Raw genomic sequence first — 23558 nt, forward strand, 5'->3', positions numbered from 1 at the left:
ATAACCTCACAGACGGAAGATTTCCTAGGTATTAATTTTGGCCCGTCTGAGAGGTGACAAATGGAGTCGCAGCGTTTTGTGTTTCTTTGAACATTATTTTCTTTTTTGAGTTGTTACCTTGTGAATTAGGTTCATGTTTTTTTATTTCCCCTGTTTCTGTTGGGAGTTTGATCTTTTGTCCCTTCATATGTTAGGGATGTTAGTTAGCCATTTGTCTGTGGTGTATATATTATAAACATTTTCTCCTGGTTTGTCAGTTGTCTTTTGACTTTGTATATGACTTTTTTGAAATGTGAAACTATTTTTAACATATAATAGTTCTCTTAATGGCATAATTTATTCAGTTATTAAGAGAATAGCATTCATTATCCTTTAGGATGTGAAAGTGAATTTAAAGAAACTGCTTTTAGACAGGCGTACTTCATGAATTTTTTTGCTGTTTTTCTGGAGTATTAATGCAGATTCCAAATAGCATACTATTTCACCTATAAATATCTCAGTATTTATCTCCAACAAATATGATTATGATTTTGATATGATTATGATTATGATTTTTAAAATCATAACCACTTTGCCATTATGCTACCTAATGAAGCTGAATAGTAACTTCTTAATTATTCCATACTCAGTTCACATTTCCATGGTCGTTTAAAATATGCCTCTTTCAGTTGTTTCTTTTAATTAAATCTGAACACATCCATATAGTTATTTCATTAGGAAGCCCTTCATTCTTTCTTTTTTTTTTTTTAATTTTCTAATTTTTTCAAAATTTATTTATTTGTTGGCTGAGCCGGGCCTTTGTTGCTGTGTGACGCCTTTCGTTAGCCGTGGTGCCCAGGCTCCTCATTGCAGTGGCCTCTTATCCTGAAGCCTGGGCTACAGGGCACGCGGGCTTCCGTAGTTGTGGTGCACAGGCTTAGCTGCTCCGAGCATGTGGGATCTGCCTGGACCAGGGATCGAATCCCTGACTCCAGCATCTGCAGGCAGATTCTTAATGCCTGGACCACCAGGGAAGTCCCCTTCTTTATTTCTTGAATTGGTGCTAAAAGCTGTAACTCTTATACTGATGCTTGTTGATCGAAAGTGAAGGAGACATAGTGAAATCACTTGGACATAATCCCTTGGTGTAATAACCGTCGTAGGATTGACTCCTGCTAGTGACAGGCATACTTGGAGAGTAGGGAAGGGCCAGATAAGTGACGTCTGGGTTTAAGCAGTGATCCTTGTCTTGTTTCACTGTTTCACTGTTAGCTGTAATTCAGGAGGGGAGAAAAAGGGAGACCATTGGCCCTTAGCAGTGACTTGTTAGAACTTAGTACATAGGATAGTAGTGGCTCCCGCTGCTTGTGCTGAGCCTTTTAAAACTTAACCGTCTATATAGTATCTTTTAAACTTTATTTTGAAGTTATCTCAGATTTATTATTTTTTAAAGAAAGTGAAAGTGTTAGTAGCTCAGTCGTGTCCAACTCTTTGTGACCCCGTGGACTGTAGCCCACCAGGCTTCTCTGTCCATCGACTTCTCCAGGCAAGAATAGTGGAGTGGGTTGCCATTCCCTTCTCCAGGGGATCTTCCCGACCCATGGATCAAACCTGGATCTTTTGCATTACAGGCAGATTCTTTACGATCTGAGCCACCAGGAGAGCCAGATTATTGCTGTTTTTTAAGAAACGATTTACATGTTTATCTGGATGTGTCGGGTCTTAGTCATGCTGGGTCTGCACTGCAGTGCACGTGGGCTTAGTTGCTTCATGGCGAGTGGGATCATAGTTCCCTGACCAGCGATGGCACCTGCATCCCCTGCATTGCAAGGCAGATTCCCAACCTCTGCACCACCAGGCAAGTCCCCTCAGATTTATTTCTTAAGAAAGTTGTAAGAACTGTAGGAAATTTGTTGTTTTTTTTTTTCCCTGAACCGCTTGAGAGTAAGTTGCCATGATGTCCTTCCAACCAGTGAGAAGTTTATTTTGTGTTTCTTACAGACAGGACATTCTCTGTGTGTTCTCTAGTGCTGCACAGTGAATCGCCATAAAACTTAGCAGTCTAAAACGGCCAGTGTTTATCAGCCCACAGTTTCTGAGGGTTAGGAATCTGGGAGCAGCTTAGCTGTGTGGCCTGGCTCGAGAAAACTCAGGAGGCTGTCATCAAGCTCCCAGCTGGGGCTGACAAGTCTCTTTCCAAGACAGCTGAGTCATGCAGCTTTGATGGGATGCCCTTAGATCCTCACTTGTGGTCCTTTCCATAGACTTCTAATTTGTCCTCATCCCTGGAAGCTGTGAAGAGTTCCATGGACTGTGTGGGGTGGGGTCACAAAGAGTTGGACACAACTGTGCGACTTTCACTTTGACTGGAAGCTAACTTCTCCCAGAGCAGTTGATCAGGGAGCCGTAAAGCGTTTGACCCATCTTAAAGTCGGGCAGTCACTTCAACTTGATTTTATTTGGAAATTGTCACTAAATTCATTCCACACTCAAGTGGAGAGAAGTTAGACTCCATCCCTTGACAGGAAGAATATCAAAAGAACTAGTAGTTTTTTTTTTTTTTTCCTAGTAGTTATTTTTTAAACTTACATTCCTATAGAACCAGTACACAAACACCAAAGGCTGAAAGTTAGCGTCCAATTACTAACATCCGATCCTCAGATTCTGTGCAGGTTTCTCCAGATGGTCTGGTGTGTCCATTATACCAAAAGCATCCAGTTGAAAATCATTTGCTGCAATTAGTTGTTGTAATTCTTAATTCTGCTTCAGCCTGGAACAGTTTCTTCATCTTTCCTAGACTTTGACCTTGACACTTCTGAAAATGAAGAGACCAGTTATTTTACAGAGTATCCCTCAGTTTCATCTGGATCGTTGTGATCCAAGTTCTGGATTCTTGACAAGAGTATCACAGAAATGGTTGCACATACTGCATCCTCTCAGTATGGTCCTTGTAATGTGGTCATAGATGGTGTTCACACTTGGGAGAGCTGAGTGCAGGACATGGGAGGATTCTTCTATTTTTGAAAGCTTGAAATTGTTTCAAATAAAATATCTTCTAAAGGATGATTTAGTCATGTCAGGATCCAAACACAATTGTATTTTAGGGAATAGACAGTATAATTAATTTAACCTGCCATCTTAAATAATCATATATAATAACAACTGGCTACTTGACAGCTTTTTTCCTTTTTCTTTCTTTCTCTGCCTTCATCTGTATCTTGAGATTTTTAACTCCTAAACTAATATTTCAAATTCCTGACTTGATATTTCTGATTTTTAATTTTGCTTAACTGGAGGGTAAGAGATTTCGTGTTTTTGTGGCTGTTGTCTCCAAGTATTTCAAACAAGTTGCAGGCTTTTCTTTTCATCCCCATTACTGTAGCTCCCCAGTTAAAGATCTCCGATGACCGGCTGACTGTGGTTGGCGAGAAGGGCTACTCTATGGTGCGGGCTTCTCATGGGGTTCGGAAAGGTGCCTGGTACTTTGAAATCACCGTGGATGAGATGCCACCAGACACTGCGGCCAGACTGGGCTGGTCGCAGCCGTTAGGTAAGCCGGGGCTGTGATGCGGACGTGGCGACAGGTGGAGAGGTGTCTCTCGTCTGGCTGGTCTTCGTGACTTTGGGGCTTATTGGATTGTGGGCATAATGTTCAATTCCTGAGGGTTTAGGTAGGTTGAAGTTCCTAGGAATATTTTTATAATTCATTGCTTGTGAGAAATAGTTTGTTAGCAGTTTGACAAAATGGGTAAAAAAATTAAAAAGGAGTAGAATCTTTTAGCAGGCCAGAGTTGACTTGCAGTCCTGACTTGCTGTGTATGTTTTTATTGGAACAGGTAACCTTCAGGCTCCCTTAGGTTATGATAAATTTAGTTATTCTTGGCGGAGCAAAAAGGGAACCAAATTCCACCAGTCCATTGGCAAACACTACTCTTCTGGCTATGGACAGGGAGACGTCCTGGGATTTTATATCAATCTTCCTGAAGATACAGAGACAGCCAAGTCACTGCCCGATACGTACAAAGATAAGGTGAGTCTGTCCTCCTGAGAGATTCCTGGGGTTGAAGACCAGTGGCAGCCAATACCTGTAGCTGCATGTTCTCTTGATGCTTATCTTTCCCAACATTTCATTTTGGAAATTTTAAGACATAGCACAGTTCAAAAAATTTAAAAGTAGGCCTCCAAATACCCAATACCTAGATTCTTCCATTATCATATATTATCCAGGGACTTCCCTGGTGGTCCCATGGGTAAGAATCCACTTTGAAGTACAGGGAATGGTGGTTTAATCCCTGGTTGGAGAACTAGTTGCCACAGAACAGCTAAGCCCGTGCTCCGCAATGAAGGTCCTATGTGCCACAAATAAGAACTGACTCAGCCAAATAACTTTATAAAAACCATGTCATCCATTCATTCTTCCCACCAACGTGGTCACCCATTAATCCATGTTTTTTTTAACCCCAACAAAGTAACGTCTGCCAAGTACTTCAGGGGGTTTCCCTTGTGGCTCAGCTGGTAAAGAATCCACCTGCAGTGCAGGAGACCTGGGTTCTATCCCTGGATTGGGAAGATCCTGTGGGGAAGGGAAAGGCTACCCACTCCAGTATTCTTTCCTGAAGAATTCCATGGACTGTATAGTCCATGAAGTCCCAAAGAGTCGGACACACCTGAAGAACTTTCACAAGTACTTCAGGATGCATATCATTCAGTTCAGTTCACTTCAGTCGCTCAGTCATGTCCAACTCTTTACGACCCCATGAACTGCAGCACGCCAGGCCTCCCTGTCCATCACCAACTCCCGCAGTTTACCCAAACTCATGTCCATGGAGTCAGTGATGCCGTCCAGCCATCTCATTCTCTGTCGTCCCCTTCTCCTCCTGCCCTCAATCTTTCCCAGCATCAGAGTCTTTTCCAGTGAGTCAGCTCTTCGCATCAGGTGGCCAAAGTATTAGAGTTTCAGCTTCAACATCAGTCCTTCCAATGAACCCCCAGGACTGAATCTCCTTTATGATGGACTGGTTGGATCTCCTTGCAGTCCAAGGGACTCTCAAGAGTCTTCTCCAACACCACAGTTCAAAAGCATCAATTCTTCTGTGCTCAGCCTTCTTTATAGTCCAACTCTCACATCCATACATGACTACTGGAAAAACCATAGCCTTGACTAGTTGGACCTTGTTGACAAAGTAAAGTCTGTGCTTTTAATATTCTGTCTAGATTAGTCATAACTGTCCTTCCAAGGAGTAAGCGTCTTTTAATTTCATGGTTGCAGTCACCATCTGCAGTGATTTTGGAGCCCCAAAAAATAAAATCAGCCACTGTTTCCCCATCTATTTGCCATGAAGTGATGGGACTGGATGCCTTAATCTTAGTTTTCTGAATGTTGAGCTTTAAGCCAACTTTTTCACTCTCCTCTTTCACTTTCATCAAGAGGCTCTTTAGTTCTTCCTCACTTTCTGCCGTAAGGGTGGTGTAATCTGCATATCTGAGATTATTGACATTTCTTCCAGTAGTCTTGATTCCGGCTTGTGCTTCATCCAGCTCAGCATTTCTCATGATGTACTCTGCATATAAGTTAAATAAGCAGGGTGGCAATATACAGCCTTGACGTACTCCTTTTCCTATTTGGAACCAGTGTGTTGTTCCATGTCCATTTCTAACTGTTGCTTCCTGACCTGCGTACATATTTCTCAAGAGGCAGGTCAGGTGATCTGGTATGCCCATCTCTTTCAGAATTTTGCACAGTTTATTGTGACCCACACAGTCAATGGCTTTGGCATAGTCAATAAAGCAGAAATATTTTTTTTTCTGGAACTCTCTTGCTTTCTTGATGATCCAGCAGATGTTGGCAATTTGATCTCTGGTTCCTCTGTCTTTTCTAAAACCAGCTTGACTATCTGGAAGTTCATGGTTCACGTATTGCTGAAGGCTGGCTTGCAGAATTTTGAGCATTACTTTACTAGCGTGTGAGATGAGTGCAATTGTGTGGTCGTTTGAGCTTTCTTTGGTTTGGCCTTTCTTTGGGATTGGAATGAAAACTGACCTTTTCTAGTCCTGTGGCCACTGCTGAGTTTTCCAAATTTGCTGACATATTGAGTGCAGCACTTTCACAGCATCATCTTTTAGGATTTGAAATAGCTCAACTGGAATTCCGTCACCTCCACTAGCCTTGTTAGCCACTCAGGCCCACTTGACTTCACATTCCAGGATGTCTGGCTCTAGGTGAGTGATCACATCATCATCATTATCTGGGTTGTGAAGATCTTTTTTGTACAGTTCTTCTGTGTATTCTTGCCACCTCTTCTTAATATCTTCTGCTTCTGTTAGGTCCATACATTTCCGTCCTTTATGGAGCCCATCTTTGCATGAAATGTTCCCTTGATATCTCTAATTTTCTTGAAGAGATCTCTAGTCTTTCCCATTCTGTTGTTTTCCTCTGTTTCTTTGCGTTGATCACTGAGGAAGGCTTTCTTATCTCTCGTTGCTGTTCTTTGAAACTCTGCATTCAAATGGGTATGCCTTTCATTTTCTCCTTTTCTTTTAGCTTCTCTTCTTTTCACAGCTATTTATAAGGCCTCCTCAGACAATCATTTTGCTCTTTTGCATTTCTTTTTCTTGGAGATGGTCTTGATCCCTGTCTCCTGTATAATGTCAGGAACCTCCAACCATAGTTCATCAGGCACTCTGTCTATCAGATCTTTGCATATCATTAGCTAGAGGTTATCTTTGTTTGGGCTTCCCTGGTGAGTCAGCAGTAAAGAATCTTCCTGCGTTGCAGGAGACGAGGGTTCTACACTGGGTCAGGAATACCCCCTGGAGAAGGAAATGGCAATACACTCCAGTATTCTTACCTGGGAAATCCCATGGACAGAAGAGCCTGGAGGGCTACAGTCCATGGGGTCACGAAGACTTGGACACAGGTTAGCTACTAAACAGCAACAATCTTTGTTTAGTTTTTTCTTTTGATAATAAAATTTACATAAAATGAAGCATACAAATTTTAAGTGTATGTTCACGGAGTTTTGAGTTTGACCCAAACCCTGTGGAGATGTCCAATTTTCCACCCCAGGAAGTTCCCTCATACCCCATCCCAGTCAGTCCCCAGCTTCTACCCCGCATTGAAGCAACCACTGTTGTGAATTTTTCCTTCATCACAATTCTGTTCCACTAGTTTTCTCTGCTCTTGAACTCGGGTAAATGGAATCATGGTGTGTGTGGTCTTGTGCCTGGCTCTTATTGTTTGGCATAGTTCTTTGAGGTTCTTCCGTGCTGTTGCAGGACTCTCTGGTCTTTTCCTTTCTACGGCAGAGGAGTTTCTGTTGTCTGATACCACAGTGCTTTTCCACATTCTTACTGACAAGACACTGGGGCCGTTTCAAGTTCTGGGTTATTATAAAGTTGCTGTGTATATTTTTGTACAGATCTTTTTTCAACATGTTTTCATTTCTTTATAGTCATTGTCTAGAAATAGAATTACTGGGTTGTTACACATTTAGTTTTATAAGAAATTGTCAAAGTCTCCATTCCACTAATAGTGTATGAGTGTTTTTGTTGTAGTCATCCTTGCCAGCATTTGTTGTTTTCAAACTTAGTTTTAGCCACTTTGGTGGGTGTATAGTAGTATTTCATTTGGTTTAAATTAGCATGTCTTTGACTAATGATATTGAGCCATTTTTCATATTCCTACTGGTCATTCATCTGACTTTTGTGAAGTTTCTGTTCTGTAACTCCTATAACTCATTAAAAAGATGAACAACCCAATTTTCTTAAAAAGTCAAAATATTTGAACAGAAACTTCACAAAAGATGAATGGCCAGTACACACATGAAAAACTGCTCAATATCATTAGCCAGAGAAATGATAATTTAAACCAAATGAAATACTACTACACAGCCTCCAAAGTGCCTAAAGTTAAGGAAACTAAGATTCCGCAAGCCACGTGATGCAGCCCCCCAAAAGAAGAAAAGGTAAAAAAATTTACTGTCATATGTTTCCCTGGAAGTAAATAGTTAAAGAGTCTTGGGAACCGTAAGAAAGGAGTGACCCAGAGACTATATGTGGGAGAAACAGGTGGGGAGCTAGCAGGGAAGAAGGTGACTCCCCACGTCTTAGTGAGGGCCTTTCATGAAGATGTTTAATAATGTGTACCGTCTGGTAATTCTTAAGATGCACATGGTTCAAAGTGTAACAAAGCTGACTCTGCAGAGATTTTAAATTTTGTTCAAAACACAGAGACTCATGCTATTTATGTGAATCTGGCTTTTTTTTTTTTTTTTCCATGATGATGTAGCTGCTACTTCACTATTCCTTTTCTCTCTCGGTTTTCAAGGCTTTAATAAAGTTCAAGAGTTATTTGTATTTTGAAGAAAAAGACTTTGTGGATAAAGCAGAGAAAAGCCTAAAGCAGACTCCTCACAGTGAGGTGAGTCATGGCCGTTAAATGTCAGAAGTAGAAGAATTTGTTCCCTGGGCCCAAGCCCCTTGTTATGAAAGGGAGGGAACTAAGGCCCACGGCACGGTGGGGGGATTTCTGCTGATACAGCAATAGCAGGGCCGACACACTCTCCTGCCTGCCGTGTTTGGTTCTTCCTGGGGTGCCTGCTGCCGCGAGAAGGCTCACCTGGGTTCTCGGAGAAAAGAATATAAAACAGCAGCTGAATAAGGAACGTCTGCAGGCAGTCGAGGAAGCAAGTCAGAGATACCGGTCCTTTATCAGAGCAGGGAGCAAGTGCAGAGGGGCGAACACCGGAGTAGCAGATGCTGGCCTTGCTATGTGATCCGGGGCGACATGAGCTCTGATGGCTTACTCAGTGTCTTCTAGAACTTTCCCCACCTCCCTTCTCCAGGGTTGTTGAGAATATGTTTGTCCAGGGTTACAGCACAATCAAGGAAGGGCTGGTGTATCTGGACCAACCACAAGGGGAAGGGGTGGAAGAAAAGTCCTTAGCTACGGACATAAAAATGCTGTGAAGCCACCTGTGATTGAATAGAAGCAAATGTGGGAGAATACACTTAGGATTCCGGTTGTTTTAGGGAAAAGTAGTGAAGGCAAGCAGTTAATTGAGCCAGAAAATACAGCCAGGTGGGACATAGCTGTTTCTAGGAAGAAGAGGTAGAGAAGGGTACTTCAGAAAAAGCAGCTTTTTTTTTTCTGAAGTCCATCTCAGGTGGTTAAGAGAGAAAATGCAGGATAGTTTCAAGAGAGAAAGGACAAAGAAAGGAGAATTCCAGGACCTTGACAGAAGACCTGCGAGATTTTCAAAGTTAGAAGTGCAGAAGGGAGGACCTGAGGCAAGGGAAGAGGACAAATAAATAAACTTAAAAGGGTGTTGCTTCCAGGGGCCAGTGGAAGACCAGCTACTTTTCATAAACAGAATGAATAACAGAAAGGGGAACTCTTTGGTGTCAGCAGCATAGGAATTCAGAAACAGATAAACGTGAGCATCTGCTGCAATAATGCCTGTAGATATGCAGTGAAAAAAACCTAAGGTATTCCATAAGTGTCAGCTATTGCTGTTAAACGAGCTGCATGCTATTCTTCCAATTCCTTAGACGGGCCGCCCCCAAACCGCCAGTAAAGTGTCCTCCAGCAGAGTTCGTTTTAGTGTGTTCTTTTTTGAAATTCTGAAGTAAAACCATGGTTTCTGTTTCAGATAATTTTTTATAAAAATGGTGTCAATCAAGGTGTGGCTTACAAAGACATCTTCGAGGGGGTTTACTTTCCGGCCATCTCCCTGTACAAGAGCTGCACGGTACGTACCCTCTGTTCGTCCTGCAAACACGGCTTGAGAGAGATGGGTGAGCTGTCATGGTCCAAGAGCTGTGAGTCAGGTTCTAGAAGGACATGTGAAACACCTAGGAGTGAGAAGGCAGCGTATTCCTCCTGTTCCAGAGGCAGTTGAGTGCTTTAGGAAGTGTTTGCATGGATAAAGATCCCCTGGTTACTGTGCTCCACACCTTTCCTCTGGACGTGCTGCGTGGTCTGTGCTCAGTGTAGAGGATATAAGGTGTTTACATGCATAAATCAATTTGCTGTTACGTGTCATGATAACCTACCATCATCAGTAACTGTTGGCTTATATTGATTTTTTTTAAAATATGATCCAGCATGAAGGAGACTATCATTAGAGCCAGTTTAAAAAAATTTTGCAAAGGCAGTGTCTGGAAGTTTCCATGCCCTTTTACCTGTCAGTAGCCACTGCTTAAGTCATATAAGGAAATCTTTAGGTTATAAACAGAAATCAGCAAAGTCTGTTTACCTAATTCTTGATGCCTTGACCACTTTTAGCAATTATTAATGTATATCCTTTGTTCCTGTTGTACTCTGAATATCACAGCTACTTTTAAAAGCCTCCCCTATCACGCTGAGGTTTTCACTACTTTCTTCTCTTTCTTCATGTCTGCTTGGATTGAATTTGTCCCAGGTGTCCATAAACTTTGGACCATGCTTCAAGTACCCTCCAAAGGATCTCACGTACCGCCCTGTGAGTACCCCCGAGCCCTACTGCGAGCATCCTCGTCTCTGTTCCTTCCCGCCGCCGCTGCTGTCGTCTCACCTCACTCTCTGTCCCTTGTTCCCCGCAGATGAGTGACATGGGCTGGGGCGCCGTGGTGGAGCACACGCTGGCCGATGTCTTGTATCACGTGGAGACGGAAGTGGATGGGAGGCGGAGCCCCCCGTGGGAGCCCTGACCAAGTCCCTTTCTCTTTGCAGACACAGACTTTCTGGGGACTTGTATGAGGGGGGTTTTGTTTTGTTTTTTAACTGTTGCAAGTTTTCCCGAAGATCCCACAGAGCAGGGCCTCTGCTGTAGCAAGTTGAAGGCCGAGTGGGGCTGGGAGAGATCCCTGCCCTTCGTTACTCGCCCTTCCAGGATGGCTTTCCCTGTGGACACCACACCCCAACAGCTGCCGCCCTGGGATCCCATAAGCGCCCGTGCAAAGGGCTGTGCCACACACCCCAGCGGCTGAGACGCGCTGCTTCCTGTGTTTTCAGAGGACGGGGGGGGGTCGTCTCGTCCAGTAGCTAACTTATTTAGAGACATTTCCTTCTGTGGGCACTGCCTGCCTCCCACCTGGTTTCCAGGAAGCAGTGGGCCCGTTTCCGAGAAGAGCTGGAATCCACGGCTACATTCCAAAGGAGTCTAAAAATGCTTTCCTTCTGGTGTGGGTGTGGTTTTTATTTTGAGGTGAACTTTTGAACACTGGGATCTCTGAAACTACTAGGTCCATAGGACTGTCGTGAAAGGCACTTGCTTGCAGCGTTAACAGTGAGAAGCTCTTCCCAAATAAAACTTGTCTTCGAGTGTGTGGCACTTTGCTTCCCTTTCAGGTTGGGGTCCACGTGCGGACCATGTTGGAAAAGTGGGAGCCCTAAGGAGCCAGCATTGGCGAAAAGAGGCAGGTTTCTGTCTCCACGCCGCCAACTCAGCCACCCCGTCTGCCCTGTGAAACCAGACTCTCAAAGGCAGACGGAACTTCACGGGGCTCGTGGTCTCCCTCCAGCTCTTCCCTTTGAACGTAGCTGTTGATCTGTGTGGATTGTCTTCTTGCCTTTGCTTCCCTTCCTTTGTATTAGCTGATGATTAAAGGGCAGGTTTCAGGGACTCCCCTGGTGGTCTGGTAGCTAAGACTCCAAGCTCCCAAGGCAGGGGGCCCCGGTTCGATCCCTGGTTAGGGAACTACAGCCCACCTACCCCAACTATAAGATTCTGTCTGCCGTAACTTAAGATCCTGTGTGCTGCACGAAGACCTGGCAGAGCCAAGTAAATATTTAAAAGTGAGGGGGGCAGTTTTCAGAAGACTAAAACTGAAATGTAAGAGTGAGCCTTTCCCCTGGGGCCGCTGCGTGCTTCCCTATTCTCACTGCACCCGCGCCGCCGCCCCCAGCGTTTTCGCTGGGGGCCACGCCACAGCTTGCAGAACTTTCCCGGCCAGGGATTGGACCCGTGTCCCCTGCCGTGGCAGCATGGAGTCCTAACCACTGGAGCACCAGGCACGTCCCCCTCCCTCTTTTAATCAGCGGCAGGGCAGTCCTTCCAGGTTTGCTGCAGACTCCCCTGCATGTAACTTCTACCTAGGCTAAAGGTAGGATGGTTCGCCAAGAGGCCAGTAATAGGTTGCCAAGGATCACCATATATTATGGCTGTTTAGGAAATTTCCCAAATTTCAAGTGACTGTATCAATGCAGAAGCTTTGATTATTTGTCTCCTAATGAATCACTGAGGTTCTTTGTTTTGGTCATTCTACTTCCTAACAGGAAACCCAACAGAATCAGGCCGAGGTCTGTTCGTTGGTGGTGGGTGTTACAGAGCAGAAGTGGTTTTAAAGCTTTGGAACCCAGCTTTGAACCCCACAGTGTGAAGAACTCTGTGTAAATGAGGGTGGTGTTATTTAGAGGAAGCTGGGGGTAAATTTTTTTGTAATATAAGTGACCATATAAATGACATGTAAAAAAAGTTGTGCACTCACTCTTCTATTTAAATGATGAAATCAGGGTTTTGTACATTTCACTTTCATAAATTGGAGGTTATAGAAATAATGGTTTTACCTGTTTATGCATCGTATTGTGTGCATGTGTGATAGGGTTCATTTGAAGGGCTGCAGGAATACCCACTTTTCATACAGTTCTATGTAAAACAGTCTCTGTAAGCAGGTCATCACTGACAACTCATTTTATTCCAATGAAAAACAAGTGAGAAAAGATCTCCCCAGGCCCCCCAAAGACACAGTTGCATAGTTTGAAAAAGGCGTGGTGTGTGTTGAAAGCCCATTTCTTCACTGTCAGCCTGTTCTCTTGAAACCAGAGCAAGTGTTGCTGTGCACACCTTTCGACAAGCAACCCTTTCTCTTAGCTGGGAGTGAAGAAGTCTGTTCTAGAAATACTTCCACAATTATTCCTTCTCACTCTGAAGCTTCCAGACTGGATAAACATAATTTCATCTATGCCAAAAACAGACTACTAAGAAGCAGAATAAATATTAATAAATACCTGTATCAGTTGTACAGTCTCAATGCCTCAATAAATACCAGCATTTCTGCCACTGCTAATTTGTTCAATAAATTAGCTAGCATGACTTTCCACATGGTATAAATCATTAATGCTGTTAGCACTGGAATGGAAACACTTCAGGTGATAATGGTTGGGTTTTCATCCTGCATATGTGTTTTAGCCAGATAACCCCATCTCAATTTAGATGTTTAGAGCACCAATTCTCAGACCTTGGAAAGGGATTTTGCTGTCATGCTAACATACCTTCCAGCCATCTCCAATATAGTAAGACGTTGACCTGTTAAAGCAGAGAAATTGGCAGCCCAAAGTCAAGCTAAGAGGACAGAATAGACTCCAAACCAAAGATTCAGTTCCCTTTTCAGATCTAAACAAGCAACTAATGGGGAAGTAGTGAAACTTGCTTTTTTATTTTCTCTTAGTCACTTGCTTTTGGTTCTGTCCTAATTAGGTAAATAAGAATCATTTTCCAATGCCCATTAATCAGCTACCAGCTAGAGAATTCTTTTAAGAACTGATTTACTCCTGTGCTTATTGTCCAAATTAAGTTTTTATTAAAGATTCTGGTAACATCCTACATAATTGAAAGACTTAAGTCCCCTGGAGTTTTTCCTTTGAGTGAAGTAAGAGATTTAGTTTAATTAAAATCTTTATCCACGGCTATTTTAGTATGAGCTTGCCATCTACTAGCATGGATTTTAAAAGTAGAATTTTAAATCAGGTACAGACTAACTGAAAGTTTTTATGTGAGTTACAATTCTTTATTCTGACTCCTGTCATGGAAGAAGTATGGGAGTCAGTCTAATAATTAGTTCTGTATTTTTTTCGTAAGGTCACTTGAACTAGAGTTGTAGAAGCTGTCTGCTCTGGGAGTTGCTTGCTCTTTGACCCACTTGGCAGAGTAGCAGAGGGTTGCAGGAGGCCCTGTATGAGACCTGTGTCTGCACACGTTGCCCGCAGAACTCGTGACCTCCTCAAGCCTGACGACCTGGTCCTTGTATTCCCTAACTGGTAGCATTTTCAAGATATTTTTAGGTAGATGCTGTCAGGACCCAGAAGGAAAAGTTTCACAAATGTTTTGAGACCCTTAAGCTTCATTTTACAGCTCATCAGTGAATGAAGTTAGAAGAGCCTTGTCCCCATTCTCTCGGTACTAAAATGCTACCAATCTGAGCTGTAGTATCTTATTGAAAATGCACCACCACCCCGTCCCGCCATCCTCAGATAAGATCTTTAACAGATTTGTAGGCTGCCAGCAGGGACCTCCTCGTGAGCCTGCAAACCCATTCAGCTGGGAGCCCGTGGAGCAGCAGGCTGGCCTTCAACACCTGGCTTCAAGAGCGGGGCAGGACTCCAGGCGCTTGCGCAGGTGATTGGCAAAATCCACCTGGGTCTGCGAGAGGACCTGGTTGATGATGGTCTTCGGCAGCCATCCCTAGAGTCAAAGAAGAATTTGGCCATCTTGTGATTGACGTCCCACCCTAGACACCGCTGGTCCCTATCACACACCTGGGTGGTTGCCTAGGCTTGGTCTTGCAGCCCTGTTGGGAGGTGTGCCCCCTCAGGGGCTGGAAGACTGCTTTACTGCCCTGCTGTCAGGACCATGTCAGAAGCATGGGGTTAGTTGTCCAGACAGATTTCAGCCCTGTCTTCCCTATGGTGTGACCCTGAACTAGCTACCATACCTTTGGGGGCCTACGTTTCTTTCTTTCTAAAATATCTACCGAGATGAAAATTGATAAGAAAAGTAAGAGGGGGAAAAAAAAGTAAGAGGGAGCCGTTGCAGGCTTCTGAGATGATAGAATAGCAGGCCATCACTCAAGTTTGTTCCCGCTACAGCAGTCTGCTTCTCTCAAAGTGGAGAGTTCTTCATGTTCTTGTGGGCTGATGTGGGAGGGCTGTGTTAGTTGTTAATGGTTAGTTGTTAGTGGTCTACTCTTTGCAAACCCGTGGACTGGAGCCCACCAGACTCTGTCCATGGAATTCTCCAGGCAAGAATACTGGAGTGGGTAGCCATTCCCTTCAGGGGATCTTCCCCACGCAGGGACTGAGTCCAGGTCTCCCGCATTGCAGGCGGGTTCTGTACCATCTGAGCCACCGGGGAAGCCGGTGGTAGGGTAAGAGCCCACTTTTCTCACCACCCCCTTGGCCCCCTCCCGTGCCCCTTACCTTGAGGTCAATGCTGAGCAGCCAGGTGAGTTTGGTCCTTGAGGGACTTCCAGCCAGGGGACGGAGCACCATGCAGGTGGGGCCGTGCTCAGCTCTGCCAGGTGAAGACACATCAGTCAGGTCAAGAGGACACGCCCAAGTTCTTGAATGCTGGCTACTTATATTACCCACTTTCCTCATGGACCTCATCTTTTTTTAAGTCTCATCGGAGAAGTGCTGTTTGCCAAGGGTGAGATTTAAAAGTTGTCAGGGTCACCAGCTCGTCAGAACAAAGGCCAGCTGGAGCCTGGAGGCCTGCAGAGCCTCTCAGTTGGGATAATGGGGAGGTCGGGAAAGGGTCCAGGGTGGTGCTGGTGGCCCCGGGAAACTACGATAGCAACTGTGTTCTAAGTGGTACGGACTCTGTTTTCATCAACATTACCAGTCGGACCTGAGCATACCAGCTAAACAGCAGCCCTACCTCTAGTTTTAGAAAATTACTAAGGTTCTTAAGCTTGCTGGGAGGGTCAGGGCAACCTGGCTATAGAAGTTTGGCCAAAAAAAAAAAAAAGTTTGGCCAACCTTGTCTTCCTCCCCTGCTATGGAAAATAAGACGGAGGGTAGGAACCAAGGGTTGGATCCTTGAAGCCGGGGATTCACCACACACTTGGCAGGCACGTGTCCCCAGGCTGTGTTAGGACAGGGAGCCTTGGGGCTTCCCTGGTGGTCCAGTGGCTAAGACTCCATGTTCCCAGTGCAGGGGACCTGGGTTCGATCCCTGGTTAGGGAATTAGATCCCACGTGCTGCAACTAAGACCCAGCCCAGCTAAACAAATTAATGGGAGCTTTAGGGGCTGCTGCCGGCATTACCTGATGACACCCTTCTGCTGGGGCATCTCCTCGTAGAGTGTGGCCGTGCCAGCCAGCACGCACATGGAGCCCCGGCGTTTGGTACAGCGCACACTCACGAAGTCTCGGGGCCCCACGAGGTTTCCTGCCGCCTCTGCAGCCAACTCGTGAGTGATGACCGTGTCTTTTCCAATCTTCTGCAGGACCTGCCAGGCCACAGGGAACCAGAGACACTACTCAGCCAGGTAGGGGGAGAGGCACCACCCCCAGCTCGCCACAGCCCCCTTCCAACTGCTGCAGCTGCCCTTCCCACTGGCCCTCCCCACCTTGATCTCCTTGACATTGGGGTTCCACTCGCCCATGGCCTCCATGCGCTCCACAAGCTCTTCGTAAAGCCTCTCCATGGGCTGGTCCACCACCACCTCCAACCGGAATACCTTGCCCACGTCGGGGATCACTTTACTCAGCACCTCGTCCCCGTTGGCCTGTAGGTGAGGAGAGAGGAGCCCCGGGGAAATGTTAGAGGAAAAGTATTCCCAGCGTAAGACACAGACAGTGTCTGGCAAGGCAGGAGGGGAACAGCCAGGGGAACTCTAGGCTGAACCCGAAGGAGCCTGGAACCGTCTTTGATAAAGGCAGAGCAGGTCCTATTTCCTGCCACCAGCCTTTTTCATCTGCTGTGGACTGGAGAGGTAGCCTGCCTATCCCCGGGCCCTTTTTTCTTGAGGATCAATGTATTTTCTTAAACACTGATATGTATTTATTTGTCTAGATAAAAATCAGAATTATTTTGTAAGATTTTCAAGAAACCTGCATTAGGTTTTTGATTGAGATTAACTTGGAGAAAATGAACATGTTTCACTACAGAGTCCTCCCACATCTTGGGGGTAAATGTTGACAGGGGTGGGTAGGTCCACCTGAGAAGGCCCTTACTTGTCTTCAGAAGCTCAAAGATCCTGAGAGAGAGATTCATTTGGGAGTGAAGAAAGTGGTCTGCAACCAGCTAATTTCACAGAGGTTTTGTTTTGTTTTGTTTTGTTTTTTCCAGTCCAATCCCTCATTTTACGCCAGAAGAATGTATGGCCAGAGAAGGTCAGCGAGATGCCCCAGGTCCCTTAGCAGGAGCATTCCTGGGCCCAGGTCCCAGATTTCCTGACTCCCAAACTCGTAGTCTGTTAACACAGAGAACCTGGAGAAGGAAAGACCTCTCCTGAGCTTTGGCCAGTGGGCGGCTTGTGAACTTGCCTCGGGAACAGAGCCAAGTCTCGGTAGAGACATCGGCCTTTGACCTGCGCCTTGTTCCCGCGCCCCGTGAAAGGGCAGTGCTCAGAAGTGGGGCACACCAGAGGACCTTGGCCCGCTGTATTCCAGGCCAGCCCTGTCACAGGTGAGCCCAGGTCACCCCTGCAAGTTCAGCCAGGAGGTGGGCTAAGAGCGCTTCGGCCCTGGAACTTCTGACCAGGGGATGAGGCCTCTCCTGACCCTAGAGTCCCTACTGCATGGTCTGAATGGGTGTACGGCGCATCCTGGAGGCGAGCTAAGGACACGGGGACAGCTTTTCTCAAACGCAAGTCTCCAGAACATCTTTGATGGAGGATGGGGGTAACCGGGGTATATTCTTGGGGAACGAGAATTCAAACTGCTTACTGGGGCTTCCCTGGTGGCTCAGTGGTAAAGAATCCGCCTGCCAATGCAAGAGACACAGGTTCAACCCCTGGTTTGGGAAAATCCCACATGCCGGGGGCAACTAAGCCCGTGCACCATGACTATTGAGCCTGCAGCTCTACAGCCCAGTAGATGCAACTACTGAAGCTCGCACGCCCTGGAGCCCGTGCTCTGCAATGATAGACACCATGGCCAGGAGAAGCCCATGTACCGCAACTAGAGAGCAACCCTGCTCGCCGCAACTAGAGAAAGCGATGAGGCGCTCCCAGCAATGAAGACCGAGGGCAGCCAAATTAAAAAGGAAAAAAAAAACAACTGCCTGCTGCCCAGTGACTACTGCTCGAGGCTGGACTTCTGAGAGGAGCAGAGACTGTAGCTGGCCTTGAGGATGGCACGGTAACAGCGAGGAGGTGTGGGTTCCTCCGTGGCCCCCTACCTGCCGGCTCTCCTTCTTCCAGCCCTCCTGGTCTCTGAGGATGCCCAGGGCCCTCTGCATGGCCTCCTCTCCCTGCTGGATATAGGCCAGCTCTTGGTCGCTGTAGAGAGGGTCTTCCAGCTGAGAACCTGGATGCAAAGCCAAGGAGACACTGAACGTCTAGCCTCCTGCCAGTTTCACCCTTTGGATCCCCGAGGAGCCCAGACCAAAGTCACAGGGTCTCAGTCACAGGTTGAGTTAGACACAGGGATCTGGCTGTGAACAACGCCATTCCCATAGAGGGAGTGAGGAAGGTGGGGAGGAAGGGGACGGGATCTGGGAGATCACAGCCACACACACGCTTGCACCCGGGAGCCCCCTGCCACTGGCAGAAGCCCAGAAACCTCAGCTCTTACCTAGCAGAGCGTCGCGACGCCGAACCTGGTTAATCCACACAGCTGGGGCCGGGCCCCCCAGGGCCCTCCGGTTCAGCTCCTGGCCGATGGCCAGCACGGCCTGCTGCCGCAGCCCTGCCAGAAACAGAGGGAAATTGTTGCTTAGGAGCAGGAAAGCCTCTTAGAAACGGACCCCTCCACATTTCCTCTCATCACAGAGGAGGAAGGTGGCCTGGAGGGAAAGTGACTTGATCAGGAAGGATTCCCAGAGGGATGACTCCAGGCCCCAGAAACCTGCCTTCTGTCTCACTGGCCCCATCTGGAGGGGGTCGCCACACCCAGGCTGGCTGAAATTGCCCAACCAAAACATCCTACTGTTGCAGACACCCCGTCCCCTGACGTCTGTGAGAATAACTGCTCCGTGTGCCTGGGGCGGGAGGGCGGGGGGGAGGTCTTTCTGATTTAGGGAGAATAGTCCCATGCCGGTGCAGGTCTTCCGAGGGCAGCTTCTATCTAAACAGTAGCCAGTTGAGCCCAATGTAATTGGAAAGGACTCATTTAGATTGCTCTGTGGTCCCTTGAGGGGATTGACTCAAATGACTCTGGGTCCTGCAGGAACTGATTTCTACCTCCTGACAGTATGATGCTGATAAAGAGCCCCCCACGCCCCCCACATGCTCTTGTCCTACTCCCCTTTCTTTTTCTTCTCTCCCTCTCCCACCCATCAGCTCTCAGGCTCGCTAACACAGGGGCTTGGAGTCTGGGCTCCCCACCTCCGCCATTGTGGCCAGATTTCCCTGGCACCATTGGTACCCATCCTAGAGGAAGGCAAAGTCAGGTAGAAGCCAAGACAGCTTGGAGCCCTGCAGGGGAGGCCAGGGGTGACCGAGCCTGGAAGGCGCCTTCGTGTCCAGCTCAATTCTTCAGTGAGGGGGTGAGGGGGTGTTGAGGTGCAGAAGGTGAGAGGCTTGCCCAGGCTGCCTCCATGAGAGGCACAGCTGGGGCCAGATCCTGAGTGGCCTGCCCCTGAGCTGTGCCCTTTCCCCATTAGACCCTGCCGAGCTCCTGGCCACCCAGATGAGGTCCTCGGGAGCTCACCCTTCATGCTGCGCACGTGTCTGTAGGAGCTCCCAGCACACAGCTTAAACGTCGCGAGGAACATCTTTCCTGGCAGTCGGAGCAGGTGTGGAGTCCGGCGGGGATGCTGAGGGCTCCTGCTGTGGCCTCTGATCCCAGAGGATGGCTGCTCCTGTCCTTCCTCAGCCCGTCAGGGTTGTGGCCTCGGGCCCTGCAGCTGTGGCCAGACGGTGCGTTTCTGTGCCTTAAATACCTCCAGCTGAAGGCTGTGTTTCATCATCGGGAGATAAAAAAGCCATCACTCAGCGTGGAAAGGAAGGAACCAAGGATAGAGAGATTGCCTCACCAGGAGACTTTGGCCATTTGCGGGGAGCTGGGGTGGAGAGGGAGGGAGCAGAAAGGGGAAGGGAGGCTGGTCCTGGCTGGGATGGATGGAGGGGAGAGAAAAGGGAGAAGCAGAGGTCAAGGCAATTTAGAAGAAAAGTATGCACATGTGACATTGATTGGCCAGCAGCCTGCTGTTTAGAACGTGACTCTAGCTGTCCCCTGCTCAGAAATTCCACGTTTAACAGGTCCAGAAATGAGGCTGTGAAACCCGTATTTAAAAAAAAAAACAAGTCAGAGGTGATCGCCATGAAGGTATTCTATCAACTGTACTCTAAACTTTGAGAGTACCTAGGAGAGTACCTAGGAGAGTACTCAGGGCGTCTGCTGGGAGCTGGCAGAGGCCACCCCACACCAGTTCTACACGAATCAGGTCATTGCCCCTGTGGTCCCTGGCCTATAGTAATCCTGCAAAGAAATTAGGAAGAAAATAAGGATGAGGCAATTTGTGCTCTGAGAAACAGGGAAAAGTAGTCCTTCGATAGTTATCAATATCATCGTGTTTTGTTTTTTGGCTGCACGGTGCAAAAACAGGCAAAATGAGCCCTTAGAGAGTTAATAATATTATCACTTTTTTTTGGCTCCACCATGTGTCATGTGGAATCTTAGTTCCCCATCCAGGGATCAAACCCTTGCCGCCTTCATTGGGAGCACAGAGTCTTAACCCCCGGACCACCAGGGCAGCCTCAATATTATAACATTATCAAGATAAATTTTTTTAGGCGTTTGGATTCTTACATCTTCTCATACTAAAATCATGAACAGAGAAACCCATTGCTGGTGACCAGGAGCAAACTTCTGCCAAAACATGAGCTCGAGTGTCGGTACCCGCCCCCCTCACCTAAATCCCACATACACCGACCTCCCCAGGCCCTTGGCGAGGGAATTCAGAGCAGTCCCTCGGCGATTTCTGGGAGGCCGTCTCCCAAGGTCAAGTCCTCGGGAAGCCCCCAAATAAAGTGGAAACTCACAGCTCTCTGGTTGAGCCGTTTCGTTTTTCGGTCAGCAGCCTTGGTGACCGTGGAGGAGGACAGAGCTGGCTTCTCTCCTTGGCCTGAACTCGGTGAGGGTCCGGAGCCTTGAAAGTACATGCTAGTTCTCAGCGAGTCCAGATAAATTGGGATAAGTTTCTCCTGGTTCTCAGACCTTCCTGTTTGGGGTTGAAAATGCTGAGTTTTATCTGGTGGTGTGTAATAGGTACCTGGTCCCCAGTTGAGAGATACTGGGAGAGTGCCCCCCAAGTTCTGCCTCCCAGAAAGATGCTGGGATCTGCTTAGGTGAAAGACACTGAATTGTCTAGAGTGAGTGAGGTTGGCCTACTGTCTTTTCTCAGGCTAAACAAAGAATGTCAGAAAGCCAACCTCTTACACCCCAGCCAGATTCATGTAAAATACATAAGGAACTTAGTCTTTTTAAGTACTTATTTAATTGGGATCTGAAGGAAATGTCACCCTGAAAATCGCCAAAACGGAACTCTTCCTTTTTTTTTTAATTATTCATTCATTTGTTTTATTATTTAGATTCTACATATAAGCCTTTGTCTTTCTCTGTCTGAATTATTTCACTTAGCTTAATACCTTCCAGGTCCATCCATGTGGTTGTGAAAGTTTATTCTTTTTTATGGTTGAGTAGTATTCCACATCTTCTTTATTCATTTGTTGATGGACATTCAGGTTGCTTCCATGTCTTAGCTGTCATACATAACGCTGCCTAGGAACATGGGGACACATGTTCTTTTTCGAGTTAGTGTTTTTGCTTTTTATTTGTTAAATGTTTTATTTTATGTTGGAGTATAGCCAATTAACAATGTTGTAATAGTTTCAGGTGGACCGCAGAGGGACTCAGCCACACATATACATGTATCCATTCTCCCCCAAACTCCCTTCCCCTCCAGGCTGCCATGTAATACTGAGCAGAGTTCCCTGTGCTGTACAGTGGGTCCTTGTTGGTTATCCTTTTTATTCATTTATCACAAATTTAATAGTTTATTTTAGGAGAGGAATCGTTTCACTTGCTTCAGGCGAAGCCGTTCAGTTCTGCTTCACACACTGCAGGCACCTAGCAAAGAAAACAGATTTATCTCAAAGTCTCCTTGTCACTTGTTGTTTAGTTGCTCGGTCATGTCCGACTCTTCTGTGACCCCATAGACAGTAGACTGCCAGGCTCCTCTGTCCATAGGATTTCCCAGGCAAGCATACTGCAGTGGCTTGTCATTTTCTTCTCCAGGGGATCTTCCTGACCCAGGGATCGAACCCATGCCTCCTGCATTGCAGGCGGGTTTTTTACCACTGAGCCACCGTGAAAACCCCTTCCCTGCCACTTGTTGCTCTTGTTGTTTAGCTGCTAAGTAGCACTTAGCACAACAGAGAGGAGGACAGGGGAAGCAACGAGAGCATTCCACCCAAGCCTGTTCCAATTGCACACGAGAGAAATTTTGCCTTGGGTCCAGGGCAGCCGACGGCACTCTCGCTAGGTAGTGTCTCCTGGAGCATCCTTTTCAGCCTCAAACCGAGGCTGAGACTGCACCACGTACGGACGTTTCATCACAGAGATCCTTCCACTCAACATCTTTAGATGATGGCTTTCATGTGACTTCTTTCAGAATCCACAGACAACATTTTTAATTCGTTTCAGGTCTCCATTCATGACTTTTAAGCTTCAACCTCCTGGTCTGCCTCTCACTGTCTCTGCACACACTAAAGAAAGGCTGCTGCCAAAGGCACGAATTTGTTGGCCTGGCTGGGACCAAACTCATTATCTATTGTAAATAAAATAGTGTGTATATGTCTATCTCAAACTTCCCAGCTATCCCTTCCCCTCTGGTATCTGTAAGAGTGTTTTTGTTTTGTCTGGAAAAATACCCAGGAGTGGAATTGCTGGAAGCGATGTGTTAGTCGCTCAGTCATATCTGACCCCATGGACTGCAGCCCGCCAGGCTCCTCTGTCCATGGGATTCTCCAGGCAAGAATACTGGAGTGGGTTGCCATTCCCTCCTCCAGGGGATCTTCCCAACCCAGGGATCGAACACTGGTCTCCTGCATTACAGGCAGATTTTTTACCATTTGAACCACCAGGGAAGCCCATGGAATTGCTGGCTCATATGGTAAGTAGTTCTATTTTTAGTTTTTTGATGAAATTCCATACAGTTTCTCACAGTAGTTGCACCAAGTTACATTCCCATTGTCAGGGTACAAGGGTTCCCTTTCCTCCACATTCTCACTCGTATTTGTTATTTATGGGTTTTTTGATGATAGCCATCCAGATTAGGTGTCAGGTGGTTCATGTGGTTTTGACTTGCTTTTCTCTGAAAATTAGTAATGAGCATTTGTTTCTGTGTCTGCTGGTCATCTGTATGTCTTCTTTGAAAAAGTATTTATTCAGGTCTTCTATCCATTTTTAAATTGAGTCCTTTTTTTTTGATACTGAGTTGGATGAGCATATATATTAGATGAGTTTTTATATATTGGATGTTAACCCTTTATGAGTCATATCATATCTATCTTCTCCCATTCAGTAAGTTGTCTTTTAGTTTTGTCGATGGTTTCCTTTGTTGTGTAAAACCTTTTAAAATTAATTAATTAATTTTTAATTGAAGGATAATTGCTTTACAGAATTGTGTCGGTTTCTGCCAAAACATCTA

The 23558-nt window shown here is 46.3% G+C and overlaps 2 protein-coding genes across 2 annotated transcripts in view; one reads left to right on the plus strand and one right to left on the minus strand.

The window, feature by feature from the left end:
* The window catches only part of ASH2L (ASH2 like, histone lysine methyltransferase complex subunit), a 31744-nt gene extending 18766 nt beyond the window's left edge, over nt 1-12978 (plus strand). Inside the window, exons 11-16 of the mRNA XM_065946606.1 lie at nt 3362-3529; nt 3816-4009; nt 8306-8398; nt 9630-9728; nt 10401-10460; nt 10561-12978. Of these exons, the coding sequence (XP_065802678.1) occupies nt 3362-3529; nt 3816-4009; nt 8306-8398; nt 9630-9728; nt 10401-10460; nt 10561-10668 (722 nt within the window). The 3' untranslated portion in view covers nt 10669-12978. The remainder of the gene's footprint in view (nt 1-3361; nt 3530-3815; nt 4010-8305; nt 8399-9629; nt 9729-10400; nt 10461-10560) is intronic.
* Nucleotides 12979-13379: 401 nt separating this feature from the next.
* STAR (steroidogenic acute regulatory protein) lies at nt 13380-19742 on the minus strand. The gene is made up of 7 exons (XM_065946607.1): nt 19556-19742; nt 18479-18592; nt 18084-18211; nt 16309-16467; nt 16004-16188; nt 15155-15248; nt 13380-14420 (listed from the first exon to the last, which is right to left on the minus strand). Exons 1-7 carry the CDS (start codon nt 19617-19619, stop codon nt 14307-14309), a joined length of 858 nt encoding a protein of 285 aa, XP_065802679.1. The 5' UTR covers nt 19620-19742; the 3' UTR covers nt 13380-14306.
* Between the last annotated feature and the right edge of the window lie 3816 nt (nt 19743-23558).

This window comes from Muntiacus reevesi, chromosome 10, assembly GCF_963930625.1.
Source record: "Muntiacus reevesi chromosome 10, mMunRee1.1, whole genome shotgun sequence".
NCBI lineage: Eukaryota > Metazoa > Chordata > Mammalia > Artiodactyla > Cervidae > Muntiacus > Muntiacus reevesi.